This window comes from Lepus europaeus, chromosome 2 (assembly GCF_033115175.1).
Source record: "Lepus europaeus isolate LE1 chromosome 2, mLepTim1.pri, whole genome shotgun sequence".
NCBI classification, from domain to species: Eukaryota; Metazoa; Chordata; class Mammalia; order Lagomorpha; family Leporidae; genus Lepus; species Lepus europaeus.
Genome location: NC_084828.1, coordinates 150,099,117 through 150,121,543, shown reverse-complemented (window position 1 = coordinate 150,121,543; position 22,427 = coordinate 150,099,117). Strand labels below are relative to the sequence as shown.

Here is a 22,427-nt window from a genome sequence, read left to right as displayed (position 1 = left end):
TGTAAGAACTAGAAAAACTGTCAGAAGAATTAAAATTAAACCTCACGAGAGTCTGTGGGTATGGAAAGTCACCAGCCAGCTAATATTAACACAGCTCGCAACGGAACGCTGGTGCTAGAAATAGGACAGTGGCAGCAGTACCGGTAGGTGATTTGCATTCGGAGGCCCGGCCCCTGAATTCCTCCTGGCTCCTTTGCCCTTTGGGCACGGCGTTTCTGGACGCTTCCAGGCAGCACTCATAGTTGGCTGCCTACTTTCACCAGGAACTCTACCCAAGAGAGGAAGCCGCAAGGAGAGGAGCATTTGCCGTGTTTGCAGGGAAGTCTCCAGCTACAAACAAATCTTTAAGCATCTGAGAAATCTCCAAGTTTCTGGGTTTCCTATGGTTGCTAGCCAAGAGGGGCAGGCAAGGACCCTTCTGCTTTCCTCGCTATGGATCATTTGCTACCTCCATCTAAATTCTCGTATTTCAAGAAACACCCTCTCCACGCAATTAGGAGGTATTTCTCCATGCTGAGAAGCCAGAGAGCTGAAGACCAGGTACCTTTGTTTCTGTCGTCTTTAATGTCAGCAGCCGCTCCTTTTGGGTGTTGCCTTTGCCTTCCTTTAGCGATTTGGTTTTTGCTCACCTGCTCGTGCGTGAGTGCAGTCAGCTGTTTCCTCTGCAGACCCAGCAGTGAGAAGGGCAGGCAGGCAGGCAGGCAGGCAGGCTTGCAACAGGGATTAATTTGTATCTGGAGCATTTGGATTCTGAGATTCTGCAAGGAAACCGTGTGCTTTTCTTTCTTCTGAATAGCTGGACTAAACTACTCTATCAGAGTTAAATGTTGGATTCCTTGGTAATTTTCCAATGTCTCAAATATAACTTTTGAAGCTATTAATATCTCAACAAAGAAAATAGCAGGCCCTAGCAGTGTACTGGTCTTTTTGAGTCTATTTATGGTTATGTTATTATCACTAGGATTTACAAAATAGAACAGAAACATTTTGTAGACTGTCATACGCTTGGGCAGATCAGTAATGGGCTGTAGGATCTTTCAGAAGTAGTTGGTCATTTTTCCAATGTGTAGGGTAAGAGAATAACATAGTTTTCATTCTTTTTAGACAATTAAAGTTATGATTTCTTGTAGGAGACAAGCATGTGGATTTAGAAACATTCGAGTAACTGTTAAAATGATTACTAGTTCTTTAAAAATCATGCCTTCATTTTAGTGTCTAACGTTTATATCATCCGATCTTTACAAATTATGAAAAAGGCATTTCTGAAAGTTGCTTTTGGGGATTGTACCTAACTGTTAGGATAAAAAGCAATATCTGATCTATTTAAATCCAGTGGTTCGTGTAGGAGGGAGCATGGCACTTAAAGGACAAATGCATAGCTCACAGAATACTAAAACAGTCATCAGTCGTTTGTATATTGTGTTTGTTGCAAGAAGTGCGAGACTGTGTAGGAGATATTACCAGTGTTCTGGTTTTTTCTTTCTCTCCTGTGTGCTATGAGGTGACCCACTTAATCAAACACTTCCAGGAAATGAAAGCAAAGATCAGCAGCCAGAAAATCCTCTAATGATGGGTTTCCCAAAAACTCCAGGCATAATTTGCAAAATGAAAATCATTATGACTGTTTGAGAGACCACTGCTTTTATGCCCCCACTTGAATGATTTCAGGAGAGCTGGAAATCCAAGCAGACTGGGGGAGCTAGGTTGCTCCAGTTTGGCTCTTCCTTAGTTGAGATGTCACGACGGCAGAGAAATCTCCTGTTTCCAGGTCTCAGCATGCCCTGGCTGTGAAGTGGTCAGCCAGAGAGTGACGTGACAGTGCTCTGAGTTTTCTGTTTGCCATGCACACAGCTTCACAGTCCTCTTCAAGTCTCATTCATTTAGGGACAGAGTGTTTTTTATTTTCCTTTTCTCAGTATTATGAGTTCAGAGACACGGCTCTATTGCTTGTACAGGTCTGTGGGGGGTTCTAAAGTGGTACAAAATAAGATCAGAAGTATATTGTAATTGAACTTGGAAACCTCTGACTTGGACTGGGTAGCTGGTCCCCCTCCCCAGTTAACAACCATCTGGGTTGACCTGGGAATAGGCATCACATGGAGTGCTTAACTTCCCATGTAAATTAATGGAGAGAGAAAGAAAAACAGCATATTTGATTCCTTTGTAAAGCCAATTACTGCCCTGCAGACCTACTGTCTCACATAATTAGGGAAATTAGGTCAGCATCAATCACGGCTAACCTTGGAGAGCTTGTTGGAAAGTTTTAGAGGAGGCTAATAGTGTTTGCGATGTTAGGGCCTGCACATTTGTTGTGTCTAATCCTAATATTCCTATAAAACACACCCTCATTATGAAATGGAGGATTGAAGTTTAGAGACTTCAGGAGAGCTTGCCCAAGGCCACCCAGCTTGAAAGTGCTAAAGAACTGAGCTCCCATCTCATGCTTTGAAAGTTTTATCCATTTTATCGTGCTTGGGCCTCCAAGCAATGTAGTGATAACAATGCTTGAAGCTCTAACTTTTCTCCTAGAATTTCCAAACCTTCAGATAGTCATATATCTCTGTTGTAATTCTCTTTGTAAGTGTTTGCCATCTAAATAATTAACTCCTCAATATTTTTCTATACTTTGTATTTATTTCATCATCCTTATTAAACTTATTTATTCGGAAATTTCCATGTCACTACTTGAAGTGGAAAACCCTTGCCATTTGCCTTCAATAGAAGAATAAATTTAATAAAGGCAAAATAGTATTAAATTCTAGCTATATATTGTTAGCTGTGAAACCTCTGGGACCGAAAGCTGCTCATTTGCTCAGAAGGCAAATTTACTTTCAAGAGAAGTGTTTAGGACATGGTAGTGGCCAGCTGAGAAGCTCTACTGGGTGAGGATGGGAGAGAATTACCAGGTAGACAGCGTTCACAATCCCAAGTGATTTGTTGCCAGTGCACAAAGCATCTGCACGCCACTTCTAATCTCTTGCCCCCAGCAGTGTTCTGCTCCACATCCTGGAGGAAGATGGTCCTAGGCCTGCCATCTGCTTCTCTACTTCTGGGCACTCCTCCCTAGAGTTCCTTCCTTTACCTCTGACTTGTCCACCTGGAGCTCTCCTACGCCTCAAGACTCAGGTTGTACGGGCTCCATGAAAACGCTTTCTCCAGTTCTCCTGGAAACAGTGAAGCAAGCCCCGTGTGCAGTCCTACTTCTCCCAGGTTTCTCCATCAATCAACACAAAAGCTCAACACTGGAAACCAGAGGTGATCACATCATCTCCTTTCTTCTTATTTACCTCTCCTTCACCATAGTTTAGTCAGATGGGGATAACTCTACTTTTAATGTAATTATTGAATTCTTCATCTGTATCCTGCACACCTCGCTACACCATTCCCTGTGGCTTGGACTGCTGCAGTAGCCTTCCAGTCTTCATCTCTGCATGCGCCCTTGCCACCCTACACTCCACGTTCCTTCTAGCAGAGTTTTCTTCTTTAAATGAAAATCTTATCTCACCCCAATGCAGGAAACATGATTACTTTTGTCTGTTATTTCAGTCTCAGTGCCAATCGAAAATCTAGCCAGCGCTGCGGCTCACTAGGCTAATCCTCCGCCTGCAGTGCCAGCACAACGGGTTCTAGTCCCGGTCAGGGCTCCAGATTCTGTCCCGGTTGCCCCTCTTCCAGTCCAGCTCTCTGCTGTGGCCCGGGAAGGCAGTGGAGGATGGCCCAAGTTCTTGGGCCCTGCACCCACATGGGAGACCAGGAGGAAGCACCTGGCTCTTGGCTTTGGATTCGTGCAGCGTGCCGGCCGTAGCGGCCATTTGAGGGGTGAACCAACGGAAGGAAGACCTTTCTCTCTGTCTCTCTCACTGTCTTAACTCTACCTGTCAAAAAAAATAAAAAAATCTAGCACATAAGTGATATATTTATGTAATTGAATGAAGGGGACTTTATAATTACTAAAGAAGCTGTGTGGCCAGCAGATTTCAAAGGACTAAGACACTCTTTTGCAAGAGAGGACAAGAGATAGTGAAAATTGGGGGTTAATCTCCTAAGTAAGCCGAAGCTGGTAAAATGTATGGGGAATTAGGTGGAGGCTATTACTTTCGGGTGTGGAGCTGGTGTCAGAGTTTAAGAGATTTGCCCAAGGTAACACAGCTGATCTGTGTCAGTGCTGGGATTAGAATTCAGCTTGTGGACTCACAGCTCGGAGCTCTTCCCACGATGTACTGAGGGTCTCTGAGCAGAGGTGTAGCAAAGGGCCATCTGCCCAGCAAGCGAGGGGAAGGGGCCGGCCGTACAGACAAGAGCCACGTTCTCTGGGCTTTGTCCCTCAACACCTGCTTCCCTGCAGCAGCTCAGCAATCAGACTCCTTCTGCATGTCCCTGCCGCAGGACCGCGGGTGAGTGGTCAGAAAATGCAGACCGGCCAAATGTACAGGTGAGGGTTTGGGCTGATGCGTGCCAAGAGTATCCTGGCTCTTTTGAACAGAAAGACTTCTTTCTGAGTAGGAAGTGCCATGGAGGGGCTGACCTGAAGAGTCTTGTCTATTTAACAGCAAAGCTGCTTAAAGTGAGGGGAGTGATCTTTGAAACCAGAGGGCATGTACTGTAGCTACGTTTTAATTATGGATTAGAATCAGATTTTGTTTTGGAGGCTTTTCTAAGGTTTCTCTTCAACGGCTTAGGAAAATATTTCTGGTTTGAACAGGATCACTGCATTCTTACTTCCTGCTTTGTTTCTTAATGAATGCTGATCTTAAAGTTGGACTGTTAAATAAATATGTGAGTTTAATTTGAACTTTAGAAACTTGGTTCTTCATTTTGGCTCTTATCTCTGCTCTGAATAGCACTATAAAAATGAGAGAGCCTCCCTTCCAAAAGAGGAAAATCATGTTGAGATTTGGAAAACCAGTACAGGTTCAGGGTTGCTGATGTAGGCTCTGACTTTTCATGGTAAAGCGATAGACATTTCCCCACAGCTCGGTTTAAGAAATATTCACAGTTTTTCACTCCCTTCAGTGAGTTGGCTGTATCTTGAGGGTAGATGAGAGTCATCCATTTTTTTGAAGATTTTTATTTATTTATTTGAAGGCATATTTATAGAGAGGCAGAGGCAGTGAGAGAGAGAGAGAGAGAGAGAGAGGTCGGTCTTCCATCTGCAGGTTCACTCACCAGATGGCTGCAATTGCTGGAGCTGAGCTGATCTGAAGCCAGGAGATTCTTCCAGGTCTCCCACATAGGTGCAGGGGCCCAAGGACTTGGGCCATCTTCCATTGCTTTCCCAGGCTATAGCAGAGAGATGGATTGGAAGTGGAGCAACCAGGTCTCAAACAGGCACCCTATGGGATGCCGGCACTGTAGGTTGCTGCTTTACTCAGTATGCCACAGTGCCAGCTCCAGAGTCATCCATTTTTAAAAAGTCATGAAATGAGGCTGGCACTGTGGCATAGTGGGTAAAGCTGCCGCCAGCAGTGCTGGCATCCCATATGGGAGCCAGTTCAAGACCCAGCTGTTCTTCCAATCCAGCTCTCTACTATGACATGGGAAAGCAGTAGAGGATGGCCCAAGTCCTTGGGTCCCTGCACCCACATGGGAGACATGGAAGAAACTCCTGGCTCCTGGCTTTGGACCAGCACAGCTTGGGCCATTACAGCCAGTTTGGGAGTGAACCAGTAGATGGAAGACCTCTCTCTCTCTCTGCTCTCCTTCTCTCTCTGTAATTTTGACTTTCAAATAAATAAATAAATAAATCTTTTAAAAAAAGTCATGAAATTCTACTGATAGTTCAAATGATATCTGAGGGGAAACCAAAAGTATTTGTACTGTGTCCTAGTGCTGGATGGAGTAGGAGGAAAAGATTATCCATGCCAAACTTAAGATACAGGGCAGAGACTACACACCACTCCGGTGGAGGCATTTGTGTAATTATATAGCGGTAACATTGACAGTTAAATTGCTATGATAATATAAAGCTGTACCTTGATATTTCTGGTGATTACATATGACATTAAAGTTGAACTATTTTATCCTGGCAATTGCAACAGACTCCTCTGTCTGAGGTGAGAACATTTAAAAAGCTGCATTTTTACCAAAAAACATAGTGATTTTACCAGAGATATTTCCTTTAACCTTTAAGATGCTTGGGGTAGGGGTGGAGGGAGTGGCTGGCACTGATAGCTTGCAAGATTAATGGTTTTTTGGTCATTAGTCACGCCCATCTTCTCTAAGAAACTGGCACTACTAACACCCATCCTGTTCTCTCCAGGCAGAGAGGCCTAGGCGTCTCCCTGGGAACTCCCGCTCTCTCACTCAGTATCTACTCTGTCGCCAAGTGTTTCAGTCAGTGTCTCTCCCCCTTTTGTACCAACCTGACCCGGGAGACCTTCGTGACTGCCTGTCTGAAGCACTGTAGCAGCCCCCTCATTGCTCTCCTTGTGTTCACTCTGCAGCAAGAGGAATCATGAACGACAGACCTGAGCACACCACGCCCCAGCCCCATACTGCTAAGTGTGAATTGGCTTCCGTTTGTTTTGTGTGGGCTGACTGGGGTTGCCCTGCCCCTGTGTGTTGAACTTGCCCCCTGTGTCCCCTGCACTCTCACTACCTCCTCTTTCCTTCCTGCTTCCTACCAGGGCCTTTGTTCCAATTGTCCTCCTTTACCCTCCCTTTAGTAATAGATGCCCTTCCTTCAGATCTGAATTCTTTTTTTAAAAAATTTATTTATTTATTTGAAAGGCACAGTTACAGAGAGGCAGAGAGAAAGGGGGAGGGGAGAGAGAGAGAGAGAGGACTTCCATCCACTGGTTTGCTCCCCAGACGGCCACAATGGCTGGAGCTGCGCCCATCAAAGCCAGGAGCCAAGAGCTTCTTCTGGGTCTCCCACATGGGTGCAGGGGCCCAAGGACTTGGGTCATATTCTACTGCTTTCCCAGGCCATAGCAGAGAGCTGGATCGGAAGTGGAGCAGCCGGGATTCGAACTGGCGCCCATATGGGATGCTGGCACTGGAGGCAGTGGCTTTATGTTCTATGCCACAGCACCGATCCCAGGTCTTAATTCTGTGTCAACCCTTTTAGGGCAAATTTTCCTGGCTTTCCCACCTTGGTCCCATCTTAGATACTTTGAAGGCACTGTATGTCTCTGCTTTGCTAAACTTATCCTAGAAGCTGTTTTGCATCTGATTCCCAGTACGTCTGGGTGACTAGCACAGTGCCTGTCAGATGGAAGGTTGTGGAGTGGGTGAATGGAGGAGAAAGGGGTGGAATTCATTCCGCCCCAAGATGGAAATGCTTGAAAGAATCCAGAATGGTGGGCTCTGCAAGGAAGAGACTTCACATGTGGTTGTTTTTCTGTTTCCTAAGGATCATACGATTAATTTGTAAGGAAAGGTAAAGATGCATCGGGGAGATTCCAGAGGAAATAACCATGACTAATGAGTAGAATTGCAGGGAGCGCTGTGACATTTATTAGCAGAAAAATGGACTGTCTGAAAATGAGAGGTGAAGGAATAGATTGTGATCTGCAGAGTGCGGTGGTATGTGACTCCCCTCCCCAACACTCCCTCCCCCACCCCCCCAGCCCGGCCCCAGCCTTGAGGGAGGTTGTAGCAAGCGGTGGTTTCTGCGGCACTGAATGGCTTCTCAGGCCCCTCCAGTACTGAGGTCCTAATCCCAGTGGGCAAGAGAGATGGACTGGCGGAGAGGTTACTAAAAACAGAGGGGTCATCGTTTAGAATCCGCCTGTTTTCTTGGATGGCTGCTGAAGAGTCCACAGTCTGGGCATATCACTCTGGAGCCTGAGAATCAAACGTCTTCGGAGGTGCAGGGAGCATGTAACCCTGGCAGCGAAAGGAAATACAGCCTCATCCAGCGGAGGCCTCAGGTGGAACGCTTGTCTGCCGGAGCCCGGCTTCTCCAAGCCTCATCGACCGTGGAACTGCTTCCATCCATGGTTGTATGGGCTTTATGGCCCCCTGCAGGGTAAGGATACCTAACTAAGTGTAGTTTACACAGTCACTGATGGATACGGATGCGGCACTCAGACATTGCAGGTTATCTTGTGGCATTGTGGTTGTTTTTGTTTTTTCATACCATGCTTCTTGCACTTGCAAATTTTTTTCCCCCCTGCAGTTAATGCTGCAAGTTTGCTGTTTAGTGTGGTCCCTTTGTAAAATGTTCAATCCTTGTCATGCATATCATCACAGCAGGGAAGTGTCAGGCATGCCTGGACTCTTGGCTCACTTCTGAGCAATTTCTAATGTCCTCCTCCGCTCTCCAATTGCTCTAGTGTACGGTGCTCAGGTGCCTTTGTGAAATAAGCACTCATTCAAGTGCTAAACCCTTTTTTGTGTGAAACACCTTGTTCTGTTCATGCAGGCTCCTAAATTTGCTATCCATCCCACTTTTTTTTTTTTTAAGATTTATTCATTTATTTGAAAGGCACAGTTACAGAGAGGCAGAGGCAGAGGCAGAGGCAGAGAGAGAGAGAGAGAGAGAGAGGTCTTCCATCTACTGGTTCACTCCCCAGATGACCACAATGGCTTGAGCTGTGCTGATCTGAAGCCAGAAGACAGGAACTTCTTCCAGGTCTCCCACATGTGTACAGGGGCCCAAGGACTTGAGCCATCTTCTGCTGCTTTCCCAGGCCATAGCTGGATCAGAAGTGGAATAGCTGGGACTTGAACCAGCACCCATATGGGATGCTGGCATTTCAGGTGATGGCTTTACCCACTACATCACAGTGCCAACCCCGCCATGCATCCCACTTTTTAGACAGTTCATCGACAGCACTTTATTTGCTAATTTTTGTTCAGAATGCAAGATGACATATTTTCACACCTTGTACAGACAGTTCCATGTCTTGACAGAAAAAGAAATGAACTTCTCACATATGTTGTACTGTTCATAATTCGCTATAAAGAGGACAGCAAAACATTGAAATTATTTCTTTCATGCTCATCTTTTTTTTAAAGATTTATTTATTTATTTGAAATTCAGAATTACACAGAGAGAAGGAGAGGCAGAGAAAGGGGGGGATCTTCCATCTGCTGGTCCACTCCCCAGTTGGCCGCAACAGTTGGAGCTGTGCTAATCCAAAGGAAGGAGCCAGGAGCTTCTTCCAGGTCTCCCACATGGGTGTAAGGGCCCAAGGACTTGGACCATCTTCTACTACTTTCTCAGGCCACAGCAGAGAGCTGGATGGGAAGTAGAGCAGCTGGGACTCGAACCGGCACCCATAGGGGATGCTGGCACTGCAGGTGGTGACTTTAACCCGCTATGCCACAGTGCTGGCCCTATCCCCATTTTATAGATGAGAAAACTGCGGTTTGAAGAGTTTAAATAAGTTGGCACATAGCTCATCAGCAGTGACTGAGCTTTTAGCGCTAGGTTTCTCTGTTTCACTCCAAAGCCTGATTCAGTCCCTCACACAGAGGCGCCCACAGGTAAGAATGCTTTCTCTTCTTCTCACTGCTTCCTTTCTTTTCTTCTTTCCTTGACATCAGATCTTCTTTCATTTATCAAGGGCAAAGAGGTTAAAAATAAAACTGTAAGAACTATTGTGTTGGGAAAACACCTTAAATTTTTTTTTTCTGGGGCTGACACTGTGGCATGGCCGGTAAAGCCTCCGCCTGAAGCGCTGGCATCCCATATGGGTGCTGGTTCAAGTCCCAGCTGCTCCAGTTCTGATCCTGCTCTCTGCTGTGGCCTGGGAAAGCAATAGAAGATGGCCCAAGTCCTTGGGCCCCTGCACCCACGTGGGAGACCCGGAAGAAGCTCCTGGCTCCTGGCTCCTGGCTCCTGGCTTCGGCTTAGCTCAGCTCTGGGGAGTGAACCAGCAGATAGAAGACTTTCTCTGCCCCTCCTTCTCTCTAACTCTGACTTTCAAGTAAATAAATAAATCTTTAAAAACATTTTTTTTCTTTTTGGAATAAGGAATATAGGTTGAGATGAAAGCTTTTCAGAGACTTAAAATTCTTATTCAATTTGGGGGGAGGGAGAAAGAATATGAAATCTGCATGAGGGTTCTGTAGGGAGGCAGGATCAACAGGAGATAGATGCGCGTGCGCGCACACACACACACACACACAAAGAAAGAGAGCTTTATTATGGAAATTGGCTCAGTCCCTGAGCTGCCCTCTGCAAGCCCAGGTCTGATTCACTGCAAATGCGATGCCTGGAGCCTGAGAGCAGGAGGAGTCGGCTGCCCGGCTCAGAGCCAGGACGTTTGCCCTCCCTCTGCCTTTTGCTCTCTTCGGTCCTCAGTATATTGGATGGTGCCTGCCCACATTGGAGAGGGTGGCTCAGTGATTCAGAGGCTGATCGCTTCCCCAAACAACCTCGCAGACACAGTGAGAAATAAGGTTTGACCAGCTCTCTGGCCAACCCTTGGTCCACTCTGAGTGACACATGAAATTAACCCTCACCAAAGGGCAAAGATTAGTTACAAGGTGAACATTTATTTAGAATGGAACAAGAAATCACCATAAATCACAAATTTGGCTGATGAATACCACAAACATCACAAAATCATACAAATGAGGGTTTTTACCCATCAACTGATAAACCCTACAATGTTTTGTTCCTACATTTTGGGAGCCACAGGCTTTTTAATCTTCTCCTCACGTGACTATTTTTCCCCAAAAGATCTATTTTTTATTAATTTGAAAGGCAGGGTTAGAGAGAGAGAGAGAGAGAGAGAGAGAGAGATTGAGATTGATTCTCTATCCACTTATTCATTCTCCAGATGGCTGCAATAGGTGGGGCTGTGCCAGCTCAAAGCCAGGAGCCTGGAACTTCTTCTGGGTCTCCCACATGGGTGCAGGGGCCCAAGCACCTGGGCAGTCCTCTGCTGCTTTCCCAGGTGCATTAGGAGGGAGCTGGATTGGAAGTGGAGCCACTGGGATTGAAGCCAAGGCCCACATGGGACATCGGCGGCATTGCAGCCTGCGGCCTAATCTTCTCCACCACAACATTGCCAACAGCATTTTTCTAATATTCTCCAAAGAGATAATAGAAAGACGATTCAGGTGCCCCTCTGCACCCTTAGCACACATTTGCTTTTTGCTAGAGTCTTGGAAGTTTCCACGGATAAGCAGATGGCTCCATTTGTTCATTGCTGTCCACATACGACATACTATGTACCATGGTCTATGTGTATATCCAGATTTCAAGCTCAACAACTTAGTTCAGGAAGTAGGAATATTCCTGGATGTCATTTCTCTACCAGGACACTTAGTGAGAAGCATACACAGACATGGCTACAAACTTTATAAATGCACAAAATCCAGATGAAATGTAAACATATCCACACTTGAACTTCCTGTTGTCTGTGAGCAGGCCTGCCCCCGTGCAGGAATGTTGCTATGATTATGAAAACACTGAACTCATCTTCTGAGAAAGAGAACATTTTTCATTATCATCATTATTTTTTACAGTGCTGCAAGGAGAAAGGGGCAGGGCACACAAAAGCTTAAATCAATCTCCCCTTTCAGAAAGGGGTTGGGGAGTTTATGGAATTAGGATAAATGGGATGTAACTGGGCAAAGCAAAGTGATGGAACGTGAGAGGTACAGAGAAGAGGGGTGAGAAGAATCCTTTGAGCCTTTGCCTAGACAAATCATGCCTTTACATACATTGCATATTCAGAGATGGCCATTGAAACCTCTTCCGAGGTGTGTCACTCAACCTGATCATGAACCCTGGGGAAACTCTTGTCCGTCTCAGCTGATCTGCACAGGTTCCAGGTATGAGGTTGGCTGCGGCAAGTTCTTTCTGGTTTTATTGGGAACCCTAAAAGGACAGCTCGGCAGATTTTTAGCAAGGACCATTATTATGAGATATTAGTTACTATGCTACAGGTGAGCAAATCACTCTTATGGGCTGGTAGTATGTTAGGCAGCTAAGGGAAGCTGCTTCTTAGGCAAGAAGCTTTGTTGTCCACAGTTTCACATTCAACACAATCCAGAATATTTTTCTGGCCACTTCCGTGCTACCTGGTAGGAAGACTCTGAAAGAGAGAAAGTCAGCAGAAAGAGTACAGTGGATTTTTTTTTTGGCAAATTTTACCAAAACGTATGACCATGAGAATTATCAATAGAGTTTCTCTCAGGGCCCTAGAGGAGGCCTCGGCGAGTGAGGGAGCCTGAAGCCTAAGCTTTGCTGGCTTCCAAGAAAACCCAGCCCTGGAGGATGGGTACAATGAAACAATGGTGTTGCGGCATTACACACAAGAGCCCATGCCATGGGGTACTTCATGAAGACGAGGTGAGGGCCAGGTGTTTAAAGCGGTAGTTAAGGCCGCCGCCGCGGCTCAATAGGCTAATCCTCTGCCTTGCGGCGCCAGCACACCGGGTTCTAGTCCCTGTCGGGGTGCCGGTTCTGTCCCAGTTGCCCCTCTTCCAGGCCAGCTCTCTGCTATGGCCCGGGAGTGCAGTGGAGGATGGCCCAAGTGCTTGGGCCCTGCACCCACATGGGAGACCAGGAGAAGCACCTGGCTCCTGCCTTCGGATCAGCGCGGTGCGCTGGAGGGCGAACCAACAGCAAAGGAAGACCTTTCTCTCTGTCGCTCTCTCTCTCACTATCCACTCTGCCTGTCAAAAAATAAACAAATAAATAAATTGTGGGGAACCGCAGGCTGGCCACCTGTGGGAACCTCCTCTACATGGTTTGCAGCAATCGGTCGACCATAAGGCCTACGAAAACAACCAGGTGAAACAGTTGAAACAGAATGAACTCTGCATAAACTAGGAGGAACCAGGTGAAACAGATGAAGTTGAGGCAGGATGGACTCTGCATAAACAACTAGGAAGAACCAGGTGAAACAGATGAACTTTCGACCTGAGGCTATACGCGTCCTTTCATCTGATTGGACGATATCAGCATAAAGGGACATTGGGATCTGGGAGGGCTGGCGCGGCCGCTGCAGCCCCTCCTCTTCTTTTCTCCTCTCCCCACTTTCCTTTTGCCCCCACAAGTGAAAGTTCCTTGAGAACCGATGAACAGTGACCGTGTCGTGACTGCGTTGGACCCTTGCTGGCGAGGGTCCGACAATAAATAAATAAAGCGGTAGTTAAGACACTGCTTGGGATGCCTGACTCCCATGCCTGAGTGGCAGGGTTTTAGTCCCGGTTCCTCTCCTGCTTCAAGCTTCCTGGTACTGTGCACCCTGGGAGGGAGCAGGTGATGGCCCAAGTACTTGCATCCCTGCCACCCACTTGGGAGACCTGGGTTTCTGGCTCCTGGCTTTGGCCTGACCCAGCTCCAAATGTTGTAATTTGTGGAGTGAACCAATGCGTGGAAGCCCTCTCTCTCTCTCTTTCTGCCTTTCAGAGATATAAATTTTACAATAAAAAATATGACACATGAGATCCTATTCTGAGCAGTTTCAGCTCCCAACATCCTTGTGTAAAGTAGAGGATGTTCTTGCAGTGCATTTTGTTCTTGCAATGTGTTTCATAAACAACATGATAGAGAAGGAGATGTTCTTGTACTGCTACGATGCAAAGGGCCCCGTCCCTCTACTCCCATTTATATTGGAAGAGGAGTTAATATTTGCAAATGCAAGTAGATCTCAATATTCCTATAATCGTATAATTAATATTAAACATGGAATTTACCATCCTTCCATGTGGGTTAGCACAAAGAAGGAAACAGCATGGTATTGCTGTTAAGGATTGCAGAATTCATTAAGATGTAATTAAGTTTTTGCTAATTCATCTATTATTTGCATCTCTAACATAGTTATTGTAGCTTGTCTGATACTCTGGAAAAAGATCACCTGTATATTGGTGCTTTTTGCGGGGAGGCCATTAAGTTTCCTCATTGATAATGAATTCAAATGCCTAGTTTTTTCATGCATTTCCAACCGTTAGCAGAAATTCTTGATTATTCCATCTTTGGGTAACTATTCTTAAATGTAACCAGTATGTAAAATTGTGTCTTGAACCATTACCAATGTTACAATATTTACCACTGAACCAGACCATGACTTATAAAGACATTTCAAAATAAGTAAAGCAAATTGTGGTTTAGCTTTATATGAGTACATTATGCAATCAAATTGTTAAAGGTGGTGGAATAATGTAAATTCAAAGCTCTTTCACTAATGTTGAAAAATTACCCTTTGCCCCGTCTTGAACATAAAATTTGCATATAGTGGGCTTCAAAAGTTTTTTAAAAATATTTATTCATTTTTCCAATAGGCAGAGCCACAGGCACAGAGAGGGAGAAGAGGCAGAGAGAGAGGTCTTCTGTCCTCTGGTTCACTCCCCAAATGGCGGCAATGGTCAGAGCTGAGCCGATCTGAAGCCAGGAGCCAGGAGCCTCCTCCAGGTCTCCCACACCAGTGCAGGGGCCCAAGTACTTGGGCTGTCCTCCACAACCTTCCCAGGCCACAGCAGAGAGCTGGACCGGAAGAGGAGCAGCTGGGACAGGAACCAGCACCCACACGGGATGTTGGTGCTGCAGGCAGAGGATCAGCCCATTGCACCACAGTTCTGGCCCCTGAAAGTTTTTTTTTTTTTTTTTTTAATAGCCTCTGAAATCCTTTTTGTTTAAAGATGAAACTGAGGAATACACTGTTTTAAGAGAATGGGGCATTTTCCATTTATTTTGTGAAGCTTTTCCCCATGCTTTTGCATCTAACTGGTACTAACTGCTGCAAAAGCCTGGGACCCTGGTCAAAGAGGCATTGTTCCAAAGGTCCTGACCTGGAATAAGAGCACAGAGACGGACTTCATAGCTGAGATTACAAGCGTAGCTCCGTTATTGCTGAATTGCTCCTAATTTATTATGTTCTTACTCTCTCAAACTGAGGCTACGCTAATATGATACCCAGGAGGGTATCATATTAATATGATAACCCTAGGAGGGGAGGAGTATGATTTCTTTTTAATGCTCTTTCCTTTCAAATCTTCAAGTAACTGGTTTACACCACTGGGTGTCTACTCATAGAAGGTGAAAGTACTGTATGATTTCAGACTAATGGAAACTTAAAATACTGGCACACGCTCTGTTCTTTAAAGGACTATTAGCATGGTCAAAATGCTTTTAGCTGAAAGTTTTATGCTTCTTGTAAGGTCATACTCACCCTTCAGCATGCATTGGAATCACCTGAGTGCTGGGCTAGCCTACTGTTCGTGGCTGCAACCCACTTCCAGGGTTGCTGACCCAGCAGGGTTGGCAGGGGGCAGAGAACATGTATTTCTAACCTTAGCTGGTAGCAACCGCACTTTGGGAACCAGTGAGGCAGAGCATTCAACAATGCATATTTCTGAAATTCAAGCTGAAGAGGATCTCCATACTTTCTCATGAAAAGCCATGTATGCCATTTGGAAGGTGGGACATCACTGTTCAAGCCAGGAGGTTAGGAATGTTGACGTACATCACTCACAGGTTCTTAATTGACTATTTTCAACCATAGCGGCCCCATGCCTAGCATTACATAATGCTTAATAATGCAAAGGAATCATTGAGCAATGTCTTTGACCTAAGAATATAATCTAAAACATGTTCTTATCTATTTACTTCCTTCTTTTGTTGCGATTACTGGTGTGGCAAATAAGAATTTTAGCTGTTGATTTAAAATATGAGGTATGAGTCCACTGTAAAGCCATTATGAGACCTTAATATCTATTTTAAAAAAACCTTCCAATTCCCCATTAGCCCTATTCTGGTTAATTTTACTGGGAAGATGAAATACTGTTTGGTGATTTTTAGACCCTAGGACACATGTTTAATATGTGTTCTGTTGATTTTTCAATAGAGCAGGGTGATGAACATGTTTCAATTAGCCATCGAATAATCTCTCTGAAATGCCTATGATTATTTATTCATGAGATCACACTTTCATTTTATTTTCCAACTCTGAGAAGATAAACCCAAGGGCTTATACAATAGTTTTTGCTTAGAGCATTATTTTTCCAATAATGACATCAGAGGTTAAATAAGAACAAGTGAATAGAAGTATACAATGAAGCCAGCGCCGTGGCTTAACAGGCTAATCCTCCACCTTGCGGCGCCGACACACCGGGTTCTAGTCCCGGTCGGGGCGCCAGATTCTATCCTGGTTGCCCCTCTTCCAGGCCAGCTCTCCGCTGTGGCTAGGGAGTGCAGTGGAGGATGGCCCAAGTGCTTGGGCCGTGCACCCGCATGGGAGACCAGGAGAAGCACCTGGCTCTTGGCTTCAGATCAGCGCGATGCGCCGGCCGCAGCGGCCATTGGAGGGTGAACTAACGGCAAAAAGGAAGACCTTTCTCTCTGTCTCGCTCTCTCTATCCACTCTGCTTGTCAAAAAAAAAAAAAAAGTATACAATGACCAAAAATGACCAAGAAAGACAGTGACCTTATTAATTAATACAGTCTTTAATGGGTTTCATCAAATGAACTGTGGGACAGATATCCTGGACAGAGGAATTGAAGACTATCAAGTTTGCATGGGACCACATTAAATTTAAAGAATTTAACAAAGCAAAATGATAAACTACAAAAGATAATTCAATGAACAGGGATGCTTCTTATAAATTAGCTAACGGGGCATTGTGGAGGTGTTAAGGAAATTGAAGGCAAGATGGATATTTGATTCATGACTTTGACATTGAATAGTGAGGAATTCTTGTGTGGAGAGTTCAACCTGTGTGAGTAAGCTATAAAAAGCAATTGATGAGACCTTGGCTGTTTACTTCACAGGGTTGTGAGGATTCCATTTAATTATGTACATGGAAGTGCCACGTCAATTGAAAAGCCTTAAACAAATGTGTAGTGTAGTGATTGTTCAGGGAAAATTGATTCTCATTAAAGTAATTTAGAGAGACAGAGCAAGCTGTCCTCTGCTGGTTGACTCTCCACATGCTTGGGAGCTAGGGAAGAGAATCAGGATCCAGAGCAGGGAACTGAACCCAAGTACTCTGATGTGGGATGCAAGCACCCTAACCTGCATCTTAACTGCTACATCAAACACCTGCTGCCCTATTTTAACTTTTATAGGAATAGTCGAACCATTAATCAACTAACATTTTAACCTATTTAAACTTTTTTTCTCACTTAAATCTATCAGAATATTTCTGATTGCAAAAAACAGAAACCATAATTTGTTTACTATCTTACATTAAAGGAAGTCCAGTGATAGGGAAATACTGAGGTTGGTTGATTTGTGAGTTTAATTATATATTAAAGGTATTGGCTTTTCCCCATCACTGACTTTGTCAACATTGGTAGTGACTTTTTCTTGGGGAAGGGTGTAAGGAGAGGTAAAAAATGGCTGCAACATTTCCAAGCATTCAAAATCTTCAAGAATTCTTGTTAAGTCACAGACTTCTGGCTCCAGAATTTCTGATTCAATAGGTCCTAGTGAGGAATGAGAATTTGTATTTCTTGTAAGTTCCCAGGTGCTGCTGCTGCTAGTGGGGCTATGGTTGGATAACTACTGAGACAAATCATCCTGGAAGGGGAGGAATGTCTACAGATCACTTATAATGTTCATTGTAAAATATCCTTTACTGGGGGCACTGCATTGTGGCATAGGGGGTTAAATTACCACTTCCAATGCCAGCATCCCCTATCTGAGTGCTGGTTCAGGTCCTTGCTACTCTGCTTTCAGTCCAGCTCCCTGCAAATGCACCTGGGAAAGCACAGAGGACAACCCCTGCCACCCATGTGAGAGACCCAGATGGAGCTCCTCACTCCTGGCTTTGGTCTGATCCAGACCTGGCAGGTTAGAAATCAATCAATTCTCTCTCTCTCTCTCTCTGCCTTTCAAATTTCAAATTTGCTGATGAAAGATCTTTCTCAATCTCTGTCATTCCTTCTCTATCTGTTGCTCTACCTTTCAAATAAATAAATAATAAAATCCACATTTAAAAAAAAAGATTTTTTTTTATCATTTGGACTATAATGGAGCTCACTTTATACTCTTCAAAGGGCCTGATGCCTTTTCTCATTTGTAAGCTTCCTATTCAAGATTCTGGGCTGGAACACTGCTCCTTTAGAATACCAATATTCCTGGTAGTTGACGTAGCAGTTTCTTAGAAAACAGTTTTGCAGTCATTTGAATTGAGGGCTGATTGAACCTGTTTGAGCCACAAATCTGCATATCAGCTTATTTGTTCTGGGCCTGCAGAAAGCTCCCCATATCTTCATTTTCAAAATTTCCCCAAATATAGAATATTTGGCAATATTAAATTAATTTTTAAAAGATTTTTTAAAATTTATTTGAAAGACAGAATTACAGAGAGAGGTGGAGGGGTTCTTTCATCCTCTGGTTCAGTCCCCAGCTGAGCTGATCCGAAGCCAGGAGTCAAGAGCTTTTTCTGAGTCTCCCATGTGGGTCAGCGGCCCAAGGACCCAGCCATTTTCTACTGCTTTCCCAGGCCATAGCGGAGAGCTGGATCAGAAGTGGACCTCCCGGGGCTTGAACTGGCGCCCAATCTGGGATGCCAGTGCTGCAGGCCAAGGTGTGCCACAGGACTGGCCCCTAAATTATTTTTCATATCTTCTGATATGGGCTCCACAAATACTATCTTTTATAATGAGAGAGTAAAACTAAATTTGTCTGAAGGCATACTGTAAATGTCTCTAATTTTCCACCTGGTCTTTATTCGTAATGAATTTTTTAACCTAAAGTTTTAACAATTTTCTTGTGTTCTAAAAACTATTTCCTGCCAATTTGTAATTTTCCTACTATACCATCTTTCTTGCAAAACCTATTGCCAAATTGTAATTTACCCTTCTCTGCTATCTATCTCAAAAGTCATCTCTAATACAGCTTCCATATTTTGTGCTGTGCACTCTGTGGGAGTTAGGGGTTTGTTTGCATGATTGGTCATGGCTGATCTTTGGGATCCACATGTTGCCTTGGGCTATTTCTGTGCTGTGTATCTCCCTCTCTAATTTATTATCCTAATGGCATTTTTGTGCCTTTTTTTCTCATTTAGTCTCACAATAGGAAGCACAGTGAAGAGAGATGATTTCTGCAGGGGGGCAATGGAGTACATGGGACAAGTTCAGGCAAAGATGCAAGCTTTGCAAAAATATTTGACTTCTGGAAAAATACTGAGGCAGAAAAGTCCAGTGTGAAATGTGCCATTTTGGCGCTATGTAGAAAGGTCAACTTTCCCAAAGCTCTCTCGGACCCCAGTGTGCGGGAGGATAAATGGAGACTGAACCGTTTCTGATGTGAAATTGAGAAAGCATGTAAATAAAGGCAGGAGACCTAGGCTGTTATTGCCAACACAGTAGGGGACCCGCAGACAGGATGGGAAACTTGTCCCACAGTTAAAAGTGGTAGAGAATGCTGGCTGGTGGCAGTTTAACTTGCTTGTGTATTGTAAGGCCTGTAGCTTACAGGTAACCTGCTAGCTGTCTTGTCCAGGAATTAAGAGTAAATTCCTCCATCTGCAAAGTAATGACTGAAGACTGTGCCGGAAAATTACAGTGTTTTGTATGGTGTTGATAGGCAAGCCGCCAAAATCCAGAAAAGCACAGTCTGAGCTGAAATCTCCGTGCATGCAGGCAACCATCTCAACACTGCCATCTTTTAATCTCAGATTGTTATCTGTGCTCAAAATCTGGATGTGCAATTGCATCAGCTCTGGGCAGTGCTCAATACTGAACGTTTCTTAGGACTCATTTCATTAGGACTCATTCCCACTCAGATCAAAATCGTCTCTGTTAACCCTTTTGTGGTTTTAGAAATGTTCATTTGTATCCTTTAAAAAGTCCCTTAATTCCTCTTTGCTTTACTGGAAAGCAAAAGCTCACGTTTTGGTAGGATTGCAGGAAGCAAGCCGTAAAGTCAAAGGTGGGATGATTTTGTTCATTCAACAACAATTATTTATTTGTGATGACCATTTCCCAGATTGCTCGTTAGTTCAATAGGTCTTTATTACATATTTACTATAGTCAAATGGTTTGGGACCAGAGGTGAAATATGCAAATATGGAAACTATACAGAATGGTATCTTTCACTTTTTCAATTGATTTGAGAGAAAGGTAGAGGAAGAGAGTTCCCCAACCTCCTGTTCACTCCTCAGATGCCCATCCACAGGGCAGGGGCTGGGCCAGGCTGGAGCCAGTGGTTGAGCATTGAATCCAGGTAGCAGGAACCCAATCACTGAGCCAACACACTGCTTCCCATGGGGCACATTAGCAGGAGGCTGGAGTGAGGGGCAGAGCGGGGTAGAGAACAAGCTACTCTAAACGGGATGCAAGAATCTTAATGTGCATCTTAAACTGCTGGGCTAACTGCCTGCCCACAGAAATGATACCATTAAATGGACACATCTGAATCTCAAAACACATCTTGGGGTTTACGGAACTTGGAATATGGTACATTTGTTTTCCATGGAAATACTGAAGCCCAGAGTTGACGCTTTGACATGAGACTCACACGCATTTTGCTCTTTCTCCTTCCCTTTTTTTTATCCTCAGTTGCACCCCTATATATTCTCATCTCCATTCAAGAAGTGGCAGTATTTCCAGAATCTCAAATAGCACCACAGGCTCTGGACCTGTTGAAAGGGGGCGCTGAGTCACACTGAAACTTCTTTAAAAATGAAAATTAAGAGTGTGCATTAAATTTTCTACTGCAGTTTTTGTTGCTCAGTTCATGAAATCACTTCATGTTTAGAATGCTAGCAAGTATGGAAGAGGCTAGAACACTTTGTGGGTTATAAATATTTGTAGAGTACTTGGAGATTTGCATGCTATTAAAATCAACCAAACACCAGTAGCTCATATGTGAGCCCTTCGATTTTTATTCTTGCTTCCAACTTTTATTTTTCCACATGTTTAAAAATGGAACCAAGCAGATTTATAGCAATTCTAGCAGGTGCTTGTTAGACACTGATGACACTCTTTGCAATAAGAATGTACTTAACCCCAACTTGACACTTAGCATGTCTTTTATCCTATTGGGGAAATATATATAAAGTGCTGTATCTTTAAATATTCAACTTTGGAAAAAAAATTTCTTTTCTAGGAATTCCTTAACTATTAGCCTCTAGTACATTATAAAATGTGAAAAACAGTTTAAAAGAAGACATTAATTAGAGAACATATTTTAAAATAATCTTTTCACAGTTTTAGTTTATAAATCCTAAATAACCATATATTCCTTTATCATCCAGGTTTACAAAAATGCCAGCTCTCAAATTGGATATTAAAAATAAGATGGCTTACATGGTTTGTTGAATAAAGCACAGCACAAATAAAACTGGAATCTCATCGGAAATAGTTCCCCTAAGCAGAGAAATCCCACCTTTCCCCCATTGCTCATGTAACCATTTATTTTTTTTTTTGCATCAGGTGAATTTAATTTTGCAGGTCAACTATTCAGAATAGAGTGAGAGTAAAAAAATTTTTATGGCATAGAATTATAAGGGAGAAAGAGGAAACCTAGACACAATACATGTCATTGCTATCAAGTCTCTCGCTTATTTCTCTGTAAGACACTTACACTTCTATAGGGCATATAATTGATAGCCTATTTTTACTTTGTCAGATTCCTTCCTCTCAAGAGGAAAGAAGGTTAGTGTGTTGTGTATATACGAAATTTGCATTTACAGTATGCATATATTTGATGTAGACAGCTACATAACAGTTTCATGGCAGGTTAGCCTGATCTTAGGAGGATATGCTGGGAGAAATAATAGGGTTTCTAGAGTCTGTGCCACAGGCATTCCCCACTGCCCTGGCTTCAGCAGTGTTAAATGCTATTTTCATAAAATCATATATGTACACATAACAAATAGAATCTTTCACATACATAGGATGTCCAAGTTGGTGTTAGGGATGTTAGCTCCTTTGCTGGGGGAGGTGCCCAGGTACAGACCAGGTACAGTCACTCTGTAGAGATAGTAGAGATATGTTGACAAGGTTCAAGGATCAGCAAAGTCTTTGGCTCAGCTGTCACTTCAGGCTCTTTGCTGCCACCATGCCTAGGAATGTGTGATCTGACAAGGGATTAAGAATGAGGTACAGAACAATTCTGGGGGAAGCTGGCCTTATCCAGTTCCTGTTTTGGTTTAGCCATATGAACTGAACTATAGCTTTCACAATTTGGACAATCACAGAGTAACATTTCTGTGTAAGTGACTTTATGTATAAACCACGGAGGTAGAAATCTTCCGGGGAGTTAATTATGGACTCTGTTAATGCCAGGGTACTGCAGTGCACAATAGATAATTCTGAAAAGTTGCTGCAGATGAAATATTTCAGCTAATTAAAGCAATTCAATAACACACTTGATACAGTGAAGGTACTCTCTATTTTGTAACTCCATATATCAATAACATTTATCAGGCACTTCTCTACCTTCTATATTGCATAATTTCCTTAGACTTTCTTGCTATTTTAATATGATGGAGTGTCAAGGGTCGATAAGTACTGTAACTAGTAACCACTACAAATTGATTACAACACTGGGCAAGAAATAGCACAT

The 22,427-nt window shown here is 43.8% G+C and overlaps 1 protein-coding gene across 1 annotated transcript in view; it reads left to right on the top strand.

Moving 5' to 3' along the window:
* Nucleotides 1-432: 432 nt before the first annotated feature.
* ATP2C1 (ATPase secretory pathway Ca2+ transporting 1) overlaps nucleotides 433-22,427 on the top strand; it is a 130,205-nt gene continuing 108,210 nt past the window's right edge. The window contains exon 1 of the mRNA XM_062214791.1: nucleotides 433-540. Coding sequence (XP_062070775.1) covers nucleotides 433-540 — 108 coding nt within the window. The remainder of the gene's footprint in view (nucleotides 541-22,427) is intronic.